The following is a 12,260-nucleotide window of genomic DNA, read 5'->3' as shown; positions in this document are numbered from 1 at the left end:
ATTTTCTCTGTTCCTGAGACTAAGCAGCGTAAGGTGCTTTTCAGCTATCATAAAGAGAGGTAGCACAAGCTTGAGACTGCAAAAAGCAAGGGACTGTGACTACTGCTAACTCAGACCTACCACACAAAGGCCACACTGGCTGGACTACATAAAGCAGTGTACCTCTGCAGTTGCTCTTCCAATTACCAGGCAGTTACCTTGATTGCAGGACAGGACAGCATTCCTGTGTTCGTGAATCTTCATCTGTGCCTCTGCTAAATAATGCCATGCTGCTGGACACTGGTTAGTCTTCTGCAAACCTAGTAAGAGTTTAAAAAAAGACACTTTAAAAAGTTGCTTAGGCTTGCAAAGACACTGCAGCTGGTAGTTACTGTATTTCCATATAATGCCATCAAAAACATATTATCAATCAGATAGTAAGACTTGCAGTTAATTTTTTCTGAGTCTTATTCTAAACTGTTTTAGACATAGAGGTCTCCATGCAACAAGGCAAAAACTAGAAAGCATGTAAGTTTCAGTTAGGCTTAATTTTGCATATAACATTACATACACTGAAACTTTCTGATGAACCCGCCCTAATTAAAGATCCACCAATAAAACTGAATTTCTGCCTTCTGATATGTAACTAGTAAGTAATGCCTGGAAGCCTCAATGTCTAAGATGCAAACACATATCTCATTGCAAAAGACATTATTTCCAAACCTATATATTTACACATTATACCAAGACCCTTGTCTTTGCATTCTCTCCGCTGTGAGCAAAGTCTATGTGTTAAAATAAAAATAGAAAAGCAACTTAATATTATCTAAGATAAAGTATTATCTTTGGTCAAAACCAGGATGTATGCTTTGTCAAAACATACAATGGCCATTTAAGCCAGAAGAATTTGTTTTCCAAAGAACACTTTTTCTTCTTCATGAGCTCTCAGGCACATGAAACTTTTATTCCATATTTTAGGCAAGTTGTTGTTCCACTGTAAACTACTGTAGAATATTCTGAAATTCCATTTCAGAAACAATTTTATTCTAAACCTAGGAGAATGGATGCAGGATATCACAGCATAGTCTGACTGACTCATGAATGCTTACATCCCAGTTATTTACCCAATTTTCACTGTAAGCTGCCACAGCAGCACAGTTAGAGTGGGTAGTCTTGCTTTCCCACTAGTATACTGATGAATACTTTGCAAAGAGTTTTACCATTTCAATACAAGCAAGTTAATTTACAGATGAGTAAGCCAACTCCTCAGCAAATATGGTTACTGTAAAACAACAACAAAAAAAGGAAGAAATTCTTACAATATTTTTCTCTAGATACTCAATATAAGTCTTTACCTAGTGTAAGTGTTAAAGAAATTTTTAAATAAAATAACTTCAGAGAAAAGTCATCTTTGTTCAGGTAGAGAAATGCAGTAATGCAACTTCTACTAAAGAAGTTACATTACATTTTACTTCATAAATTCTACATTCCTTCATTTACGGCTATTGCTCCATATAGTGTTTCCTACAGTTATTTCCCCAATAACAGCAGGATTAAAAATAGTTTACCTTAAAACACTACAGAGCTGACTCTAGTACAAATGAAAGGCTTCAGAGATGTTATACTTAAAGCTGTATTTAAAACATTTCAACACAGTCAGACAAAGTGTTCAGCATTCTTTTAAATTCTAGCTGGTCTTAGAATTGGCAAACTACTAAGCCAGTGTAAGATTCCCTAACTATTCAACACGAACTAAAGCTGGTGTTCGACTTACAGACTACTTACACCTCATATTACACATTTACCTTCAGTAAGACTCTTAACAGCCTCCTTGTACTTCTTTTCTTTGAGGCATTTTATACCAAAACCGACGATGCCTGGACCACTGCTCGCATCCATCTCCAAAAGCCTAGAGAAACAGTGCAGGGCCTTTTCCGACAAAGTACCTGGTTTCAGAAAAAGACACATTTTACAGAGTTTTAGATTAAAAAAGCAACTGCAACATCTTACTTTATCTGTGTAAATGATCATTATCCTTTGAGTTCAAGATTTTCCAAAGGCTCTACTTACCTATCATCCTCTATCATATAAAAAAAAACGAAACCCAAGAAGTAACCTAAATACTCAGCACTGTGAAACAAAATAAATGGACATGCTGAAACCTGAATAACCACTTTTGCTAAATTACTACAGGTATACTTCCTTTATTAATAAATATTAATTCTTTCATATGCTTTTCATGTAAGTCCAGCTGAATGCCCACATGTCAAAATCTGCCACAAATAAATCAAAATAATTTCCCTCCATAATAGATGTTGTGTACCTACCAATTTGATGTGATGAGCTTGCTGAAACTACCTTGCTGTGAAACCATATAATTTAATATTTCAGCTTAATTTTAACTGATGCCACTAACTTTTGACACTTGTGTTTAGCTGCAACTAGACTTGGCAATGCTTACAGGAACTTTGTGACTTGTTGCAAAAACCTTCAAACTATTATTTTCTTAAAGAAATTATTGAATCATATGGCGTAACAGTTGCTTTGATCTGCATTTGGTAAAGGTGACTTAACAATGCATCTGAGTTAACAAACTTATGTGAAGTGCGGAACATGAAGAATTAAAACATATGACTCAGATGTAAACAAACAGCCTTACTAAAGCATAAGCAGCATCCTTCCCACTCCAAAAGCTTGTAGGATGGTGAGATGTTGTCAGAGCATTGGTACACAAGAACTGTGCCAACCTTTTCCTTTGAAAATTAGTTTCTGCCTGTTTCTCCAAAATGTAAAGCATTTTCAAATGCTTTACAAATTTAGAGTCTGGGCCTCATTTGTCTTCATACTTTCAAATCAAAGTGAAAAATTCTCACTTGCTTTATTTTGCTACATTATTCCATGTCTCCAAAACAGGAAAAGGCCTTTTTCTACTTAAGTTGAAAATTGTTTCTGGAGGGTTTTTTTCTGATGTTGTTTCCTTGCCTTAAAAAGAAATAAATCAACTTCTGATGCCTTAAACAATAAAATGAAAAGCCAAAATCCAATAATTACCTTTGAAAATGATGTGAATATGTCCAACACTATTGCAATGCTGTTTCATAAATGACTCAAAATAGTAATGCAGAGTTTTCAGATCCCTGCACTTCTGAACGCACCTCTTTTGGTTCTTTCTATTCAGAACATGTAGCTAAAAAGATCTGTTTATTCCCTATTCACAAGGCACACTTTCTAACAAAGTTTCACAAACGTTTATCTGGGGTTTTTTTTGTGAAGAAAGAGAATCTGTGTCAAGAATAACCTAAGTGTAGTCTATCCTCAGACTTAGAGCACTCGCTAACACTCTTTCATTTTTTCTTAGAAGGTCAAGAAGCTAATCTCCATTTATCTGGAGAGGCTGGTTTCAAGTAAGGGATTCTTTCTTTGAGACCTCAGAGAGTTGGACTTGACTCATGCGAGTTAAGAGTGGAGAGCAGTTAGGGTCACTATTCAGTTACAGGGCTAGGATCAGACCAAACACTTTATTTCCAGAAAGATAACATAGAAGTAAAAAGTATACTTATACTGGGTTCTGAAGGGCATAAACTTGTAACCAGATTGTCACAAAACCAACTATAAAAGATAAAATTTAAGCCCCAGAAATGCCTAAATCCATCCTACTAACCTGAATGAATAAAGTGCAAGCAAAGTACTTCCAAAGGATAACTCGTGATAGGGTACAAAGCCATCATATCATGACAGGCCTTTTCCAACCTAGCTACTTCATGAGGAAACTTGAAAGGAAAAAAAGTAAACAGTTAATTGTGTGAATTCTCAGACATGAAATAATACATCTGTTTTCTTACTAAGACACCTTAACACAACCTTACTTTTGACAAGCACTGTATGAAGTCTTTGTAAAGATTTTGGTGGTCTTCACCAGGAACCACGTCAGCAGAGTTCAGCGCATGTTCAAATGCAGTCAAAAGCTGAAATAAGAAAAAATTAGGAGTGAGAAAAAAGAAAATTAGGGAAATGTTACCTTCATATAATAGAATATTTCAGTTGGAAGGAACATACAATTATCTAGTCCACACGCCTCAGCACTTCAGATCTGACCAAAAGCTAAAGCATGTTATTAAGGGCATTGACCAAATGCCTCTTGAACACTGATAGATTTCAGGCATCAACTGACTTTCTAGGAAGGCCGCTTCAAAGTCTGACCACCCTTTTGGTTAAGAAATGCTGAAACATGTCAAATCCTGTGAACCATTCCCACAAATTCTATCACTAGATGCCAGAAAGAATAGCTTAGTGCCTCCCTCTCCACTTCCCCTCTTCAGGAAGCTGCAGACAGTAGAGGTCACTCCTCACTCTTCAAACCAGGCAAATCCAAAGTTATCATCTGCTCCTTAAAGGACATGCTTTCCAGCCCTCCCATATTAAAGTGGATAGTTACATGTTATTACCTGAGTCCTAGTCATTAAGTTTACACTAGTGCTATGAACAGAGAAAGTCATGAAGCAAGTTCCTTATCATGAAGCAGCACTCAGCCTCTAAAGCATGTAAATTTTCTAGTACAAAATGAAGCAATAATATGCTGCCACGTAACGTAAGATGGTAGAAAGAAGGTAAAATTTTTAAGAACATACATTCTTCCACAAACCTAATCCCAGTTCAAAGAAGGAAATTAGGTTACTATCCTATAGGATTAGCTGTCAGCCCTTCTCTCTGCTCTAGTCTAGAAATCTAATCTTTTTTTTCTTGACTCTTTATATATTGGAGAACAAAGACACCAGAGTGCAGGCTTACAAACAAGCATGCTAAACAAAAAGTTGTACATAGCTTGTCACAAGAGAAATACTGAAGTGTGTTGCCTTCAGGCCCACATCCTTCCTGGTTCAGGTGCTTTACTCAAAACTGCAGTAAACTCTAGGTTTGCATGTGAAACCTATTCCTGATGTTTATGCCTTTTTTCCTCTATTTTCAAGTTATTTTTTCTTTCCAAAAAAGAAAGCAGTGCTGCCTGCAGTACCTCTTTTCTATACCAGTTCATAAGTTAAGGTCTTTGCCTTCTCAAAAGCAGAGATCCAGATCAATTTTTTTGCCATCTGAAATTACTTCAATTTGTATTTTCTCCTTTCTCAAACACTGCTACAAGCAGACTGGAGATGAGAAATGTCCACCTTTCATGTTGAAGGTGAGGTTCAGCTTGCAAGAACAGATAAATCAGATAAAATAAAATTAACTTTGTCCACAGAGAACACAGGATGAGTATAATTCATGATCACTCTGTTTGTTTCAATCAGCTTTGACACTTTCCTAAGAAGTGATAGCTTAACATCTCGAGAAGAAAAGAAAATTTGAACCAAAACATTTCTATCTAGGATAAAGAATAGGTACAACGAAATGGAAAAACCTCACAAAGCCACCTCTTCCAACGTGGATGACAGCAAAGGGAAATTTGCTGTTTTGAAGAACATTTGCACTGCTTTTGTGTGGCAAGGTTTTGCTAGTGGGAGGCTATGGCAGCTGGTGAGGGGTCAGTAGCTCTGACCAAGGAAGCTGTGACCGGTCTGGAGAGATGGTCCCAAAAGAGATCGTCTTCCCGAGGCCCGGTGTCTTCCCTCAGCTGCTGGCAGGAGGGCCCATGCAGAAGCTGTCAGCTCTTTAGTGATTGTCAGCTCGTGATTTCAGCTCAGCTTTGCAGGGCAGCCTCCAGGCCAGAGCAGGGAGAGAGACGAGAGTCCCGTGTAGCTGTTCTGCACTAAGGTAGCTTTATTGGTCCAGCAAAGGGGAGGCCAGGGACGGGCTCTCTCTGCCCTCGCAGGGGCAGGGGCTTTATAGGGATACAAGGGGTGGGTGTCAGAGGGTAAGGGCCAATGGGTTACAAAGGATCTGCACAGGGTCTCCCAGAGGATTCTGGGTTTGTCTTCTTCTTGCCGTAACTGAAGAGTAGCTCCCTTTCCAGGGGAATTCTGCTGGGAGGTTTAGGCACTCTCCTTATCTCAGCAGATGCCCCTCCAGGGCGGGGGCTGGGCATACCCCACAGGAGGCAAAGTGAGGTGGCTTCTATGAGAAGCTGCTAGAAACTTCCCCCATGTCCCACAGAGTCAATCCCAGCTGGCTTCAAGACAGACACACTGTTGGCTGAGGTCAAGAGCATCAGCAATGGTGGCAGTGCCTCTGGCATAACAGATTTAAGAAGGAGAAGAAACTGGTGCAACAGCAATTACAGGCAGAGAGAGGAGTGAGAATATGTGAGAGCAAGAAAAGGACCCATGCTGGAGAAGTCTGTCACAGAAGGACTACACCCTGTGGGACGAACCATGCTGGAAAAATTGGTGAAGAATTTAGGTGACTCATTACAGCTAAGGCTCATCTCAGACTGCTGCACAGCTGCTCTTTATGTCAGAAGGTAAAATTGCCCAGCATTTCCCTGAGAAGCTTAGTACCTCTGAACATTGAGACAGTTAACTCAGACAAACAGGCTTCAATTACTAGCTGCACTGTACCTATATATATACCTAGCTGAACAAGGAGTGAGAAACATTACCAACTGCCCAGTCTTATTATCCTGGTTCCTTGTACTGTCCTTCAGTAACTGGATCATCTTCTTCCAAAGCTGATGAAGCTCTGCTTTTTCTGCACCTTCCTCCTGTTTCATCTGTATTAGTTTCTGCCAAGTTTCAGCCACCTGTCAACAGCAACAAATGACCCATGCTGTTACTCTTTAAAGAGCTAGAGGTCCGATACAAGTACAGTCAACTTGTCACCAAAATTCACCGAACACCGGGTAAATAAAACTCCTTAATACCAATGTAGCATTAAGAAGTCAGCATTTTTTACTGGGTAAGGGTTGCATGAGGGACTGCTCCACCTAGCGTGCATTCTGATCCTCTGCAAGTGCGTTGCTTACAAACAGTCACGACATACATATTAACTGTTTATTACCATAAAACTCTCCCCTGGTTCAGTCTTTTTATACTCTTATTAGGCTGTGGTTATATTCCTAAGCAGATGTCCTCTTGTTATCTTTGTTCTGACCTTACTTGGAAAGCAGATCCTGCACACCATGTTTCTTTGCCAAAAGTACAGACACAGTAGAACTCCTTATTCTTGGATTAACCCTTTGGTATCAAACTCTATCACACCAGGGTAGATAACAGAGTAATATTTAAAGTAATCCAGATTTATCTGCTTTCTGATTAAATAAAGTCCCAAAGCACTGTGTGGGACCTCTCCACCTTCCAAGGTACAGTAAGTAAGGTAGAGAACATCAAGAGTATATGAATTTTGACTCTGGTTCCTGGAGGAAATCGACAGCAAAAGTAGACCTAAAAATCTATAGCACTACAAACAAAAAGAGAACAAAAGCAGCAGTCCATGCTGAAATTCCAGTGTGGAAAAGTCAACTGAACTGAAAAGAAAAAATACAACCCGGAAGTCTAACTTCAGTTTCTTGTTCCATAGAGAGTAAGTCTGCTTCATACGCTAAACTATTAGCATTAAATTTAGTTTAAGAAGATGGTGTACAATGAGGCTTTGGAGCTAACTAACAGTCTTCAGCCCCATGCTCTGTGATATGTAAAATTTTTCATTTTCCATTGCTGGAGAAAAGGTGGGAAGATGACATGGAGTATGACCATGCACCGCCCTATAAGAAAACAGCTTTTTCAAAGAGCAAAGGAAAAGGGAACAGCATACCTCCAAAATACGCATTCTGTAATATTATGATAGAGATTGCAGGAAACATTACTGTCGAACACACAAGCATTTAACAACTCCACCAGGTGGTACTGACCATAGTCATGATGATTTCTGCAAAGCTTGTGATGCTCTGAAGAGGCTTTTCGTGTCCTTATCATTGAGCTGGGAATGCACTACATAAGACACAGGCAACCGAGTTCAGGTTGTGTACATATCCCACCTTAGCCTCTAGAATGAAGCATCAGGAACAGCCTAGGAAGGGATCACCCCACCAGTGAAGGGCTCATCAGACACCTAGTACTGGCCAAGCCGGGTAAAAGACACCTGACTCACACATATGGCATGAAAATGTACATCTGGGATCATTTTTGACTTCTAGAAATACAACAGAAGAATTACATTCTGCCCTTTCAGCCTCAATACTAATAGTCTTTGCCAGTTCTGTTAGTTTAATGGATTGCATCCAAGTCTTACCCAGTGGAAAAGAAAAAAAAAAACCAGTTAAAATCAGTTCTTCCTTATTGGGGTCCACAAGATCTTAAGTGGTCTGTGGCCCATAAAAGTAGGGATTCCTTGACAAAAAGTAGCCAGATCAAATGGAAAATTACTGTTAGAAGAAAGAAAGTGCTCGACCTACCTCTAAATATTTCTTTTCTTGATGATATAGTTCCACAAGCTTGTTACATACATCACACCATTTCTGCTTGTCACCACTAGAAAGGAGAAAGAAAATCCCCCCAAAACAAGATAAGTTTTTCATATAATAGTATAATGTTATTCAAATTCTGACAAATAATTTTCAGTAGGTTCAGTTGCCAAACTAATATTTAGAATAAATCTACAAATAGCCCTAGAAGTTTTACTCCTTGCTGTTCTGAATAAAAAAAAAATTACTTTTAGGGACTTCTTGATCAATTTTCCACATAAGGGAACAACCAAACACTAGTCAGCTACAGTGACAGCTGAGTTAGATTTGTTTAGAACTGTGCCTCTATGAATTGCATGACACATATTCTGTGATCTTAAAGCAGTGAAAAATAAGCCTTCTTATTAATGCAGGCAATGAACTATCAGAGATAAATGCTTCAAGGTAGTGAGTTTAGACATATAAATAGAATGACGTGAAATTCCCTAAACTACTAGCCTCAAGTACAATTAAACTAAAAGAGCTTTTGTTCTACCAAAAGGGACAGGAAAAAGAAACCTTACCTAAGCAGAGAAAACCTCAGTAAAAAGGGCTAAATCACTGATATGAGAAGACTTTAAAAAATCCGAGTCTATACTGTGTATCACCAATGGTATTCACTGAACTAGAAATCTTAAGACTGAATTTATGTATTCGATATCCTTTACCTTTCATAGAGTTCCAAGAGTTTTTGGTAAACATGTGCTAAGTCTCCTTTGACATCTATTTGGTTGGGTTTCTCATATAAATTTGCTAATCCCTTAACAGAAAAAAGCAAAAAAATAAAGGAAATAAGATTTTATGCCAACAGTCATGTTTTATGAGAACACTACCTGTTCTGCCCACAAAAATTATGCCATTGCCTTCAAGGGGGTCAAGTGTTAATGCAGTAATCACTGCAGAATTCTGCACAGCCCACTCAATCTACTTATATTAAATGAAAAGCTTTCCTCACTTTCTTAACTAATACCAACAACTCTTTGAAACATGTATATAATACATGACCTTGTCTGCACAAAAGACAATATAAAAGTTCACTAGGCCATATGAAAAAAATATATATAGTATGCAAAATATATAATAATATATACACACCCAAGTATTGTTTCAAGAAAGTCAGAATCTGATTACAAAAGTGAGGAAATGTCAACATACACTGAATTCAGGTTATGTTACACATTTATACTTTAAAATAGCATTTATACTGAAAATAGAAAGAACCTTACTACCTTAGAAAAACATTGATTATTGTTATCAGCATCAGACTTAATATGCAACCTTATGCTTCATAAACTAATAAATAACACAACTGTATGTTGCAAATCTATACTACAATAGTATAGATGTGTAATGCACACACCACCCAGCACATAGCTACTTTAAACGTAGACTTTTGCTTTCAAGTATCGACAAAATTCATTAACAATTTGCTTAATGCTGAAAGCTGGAAAAAGACATTACTAGATAAAACATTTTCTCTCCATAAGAGAAGAACTGTCAAGTGTTTCTTGAGCTACAAGCACAGAAATTTTTACATGGACAAATTTACTGTATTTGTTTGAATTAATCTTCTCCATTGCATGTCTCACAGCTATGTGGAAATACAAACACAAGAAGCACAAACCCAAATATACTGAAAATAAAGTTCACCATGGTTTTACGTTGGACACACAACTCAGCTACTCCAAAGCTTCTGTGGAACTTAAGGGCCTCAAGAAAACAAGATACAGCTCTTAATTCTGCTTTGTTCCTATATTTAACTCCATAGTGATACTTCTGAGGGAAACAAAAAGTGGACATTCACATACCTGCCATGCCAGTAACTGGTTTGGTTCAAGTTCAATAGCCTTCTTATATGCTCCTTTGGCCTGATCAGGCTGCTCTAACTCAGCAGCTGCCAGGCCAATGAATACCCAAGCATTGTAGTTATTCTTTTCTTGCTTCAAGACTGCCTAAAACCACAAAATTTTAAGTAAAACAGATGAAAGAAATGTAACTTACAGATCCATATACTGAGCTTTATCACTACAGTTTGGTGGACTATTTTATCTGGCAATACTAGGAGTTATGTAATTTTTAGGAAGACACTGAGATTAGTAAATTCAACTTCTTATGCCAGAGGATGCTTCAACCCTGAAGTGTTGAGCTAGTAACTTGTATATGCAGCTCAGCAATTAAAGCATTCCTGAGGTTTGGATTAGAAATGGATTTTTATCTCTATCATTCTTGACTTAATACTCTTATCGCCACACGTAAGCAAATTTAAAAGGAAAAGGAATGAAAGTTTATATGTGGGAAACTAATACAAATAATCAATTAAGTTAAATCTGAAAATGCATCTCAACTATCACATCAACAAGGTACTGCTCACTCTGCACTGTAGGGGTATGGAAACAAGAGCAAAATGTGCAAAGAGCCCAAAACTTACCTTCCAAGTATAAAATTAATTACCTTGCAATGTTTTAATGCCTCCTTATACTCTTTATTTCTTATGGCATCTCTAGCACTCTTTAAGGCTGCCTTCACCTCTTTATTTGACATTGTGGCTGCTAAATACAAAGAACATATCATCAGTATGTTGTGACATAAAATGTATATACCTTTACTGCACAGAGGTTATTTTAAACAGAGAAATGTAGTGCAATATGCCAAAATGCATACAGCACTAGAAACTGATGAAAAAAATGACATGGTTAAAATTACTCACATTTAGCTCCAATGCAGCATTCAGTCATTATTCCAAACAGTTAAATCATACAAAGGAGCTATCCAAGAATGAAACTTTTCTTACAGGTTAAGGTAAATTTAAGTAGGAGGAGAGGTGTTTTCAGAGCCTGTAGTTAGACTTTCGAGAAAACACCCTACACATAGTAGCTCCTTTTTAAAAAGAAACTAAGCAGTAAACTGTGTTTAAGAACCCCATTGCCGAGACGTATTCCGGTGGCTGCTAAGAATCAGGGGTTTTCTTGTGTGCTTTCTACAGCAGCACCACGGCCATCTGTCACTTACACTCTGGTGCGGCCCACCCTGCTCCCCTCCCTTCACACACACTTACGGCAGACTCTGCTTCTGACCACAGCCATCAATCAAAAAAGAAAAAGCATTTAAGGACACACCAAAAAGGCATTTGCGCTTTTGAACATAATCATGCACTGTTTTGGTGAATGTGGTACACCAAAATGAACTTTAGAAACACCACAGTCAAAGCTGCCGAGAGGGATGAGGCTGAGAAACAACAGTGCTGCTGCCAGCACCCAAAAATATGAAAAAAGCAAACAGCTAAAGAAAAAAAAAACTTTTTAGGAGCTTAAAAGCAAAAATAAAGTAATGGTTAAGAGCCCAGCGCTAATTTAGCAATGAAAAGACACAAGATGAGACCGAATTTCAAAGATTTCCTCAGAACCTATAAAGAAATCTGCCGGACTTGCATTGCTCAGCAGCTCCTGGAGATAAATTTGCTTCCTACGAGGGAACAGACGCTTCGGCCATCACAAACGCACCCCACCGCGGGCACTGTCCAGCATGAGATCCACTGTCACCTACAGAGACCACAAAATACCACTTCGGCGCAAACCCGAGCACCGGGGAGGCGGCCAGCCCCGGGAGCGAGGCCATCCAGCCCGGCCCGCGGGCGGGGTCCGGGGCCCGCGGATGGGGTTCGGGGCCGCGGACTGCCTGGGGAGGCAATGCACGCTCGCGGCCCCCCAGGAAAAGCCGCGGCGGACCGAGCCAGGCCACCACAGCACCCGGCACCCGCTCCTGCCGCACCTTCAGCCGCCCTCGCCACCTCAGCCGCCGCCCGCGCACATGCGCACTCGGCTGCAGCGCGGCGAGCCGCCCTCATTCTTCCATGGGGCACTGCGGGAGATATAGTTCCCGTCTCCCGAGGCACGCTGGGAACTGCAGACCG

At 39.2% G+C, this 12,260-nt stretch overlaps 1 protein-coding gene across 3 annotated transcripts in view; it reads right to left on the bottom strand.

Annotated features, from left to right (window-relative positions):
• The window catches only part of SKIC3 (SKI3 subunit of superkiller complex), a 47,665-nt gene extending 35,469 nt beyond the window's left edge, over positions 1 to 12,196 (bottom strand). The window contains exons 1-11 of one of the 3 annotated variants that reach the window (XM_069000756.1): positions 12,119 to 12,196; positions 11,754 to 11,889; positions 10,802 to 10,899; positions 10,159 to 10,302; positions 9,019 to 9,110; positions 8,303 to 8,378; positions 6,512 to 6,652; positions 3,846 to 3,944; positions 3,641 to 3,749; positions 1,785 to 1,925; positions 198 to 299 (exon numbers count right to left, since the gene is read on the bottom strand). In XM_069000756.1, the coding sequence (XP_068856857.1) occupies positions 198 to 299; positions 1,785 to 1,925; positions 3,641 to 3,749; positions 3,846 to 3,944; positions 6,512 to 6,652; positions 8,303 to 8,378; positions 9,019 to 9,110; positions 10,159 to 10,302; positions 10,802 to 10,891 (994 nt within the window). In that variant the 5' untranslated portion in view covers positions 10,892 to 10,899; positions 11,754 to 11,889; positions 12,119 to 12,196. The remainder of the gene's footprint in view (positions 1 to 197; positions 300 to 1,784; positions 1,926 to 3,640; positions 3,750 to 3,845; positions 3,945 to 6,511; positions 6,653 to 8,302; positions 8,379 to 9,018; positions 9,111 to 10,158; positions 10,303 to 10,801; positions 10,900 to 11,753; positions 11,890 to 12,118) is intronic. The other 2 variants (XM_069000755.1, XM_069000757.1) reach the window with 2 other exon arrangements.
• Between the last annotated feature and the right edge of the window lie 64 nt (positions 12,197 to 12,260).

This window comes from Aphelocoma coerulescens (genome assembly GCF_041296385.1).
Source record: "Aphelocoma coerulescens isolate FSJ_1873_10779 chromosome Z unlocalized genomic scaffold, UR_Acoe_1.0 ChrZ, whole genome shotgun sequence".
NCBI lineage: Eukaryota > Metazoa > Chordata > Aves > Passeriformes > Corvidae > Aphelocoma > Aphelocoma coerulescens.
The sequence above is the reverse complement of the archived record's forward strand: the minus strand, read 5'-3'. Positions and strand labels throughout refer to the sequence as shown.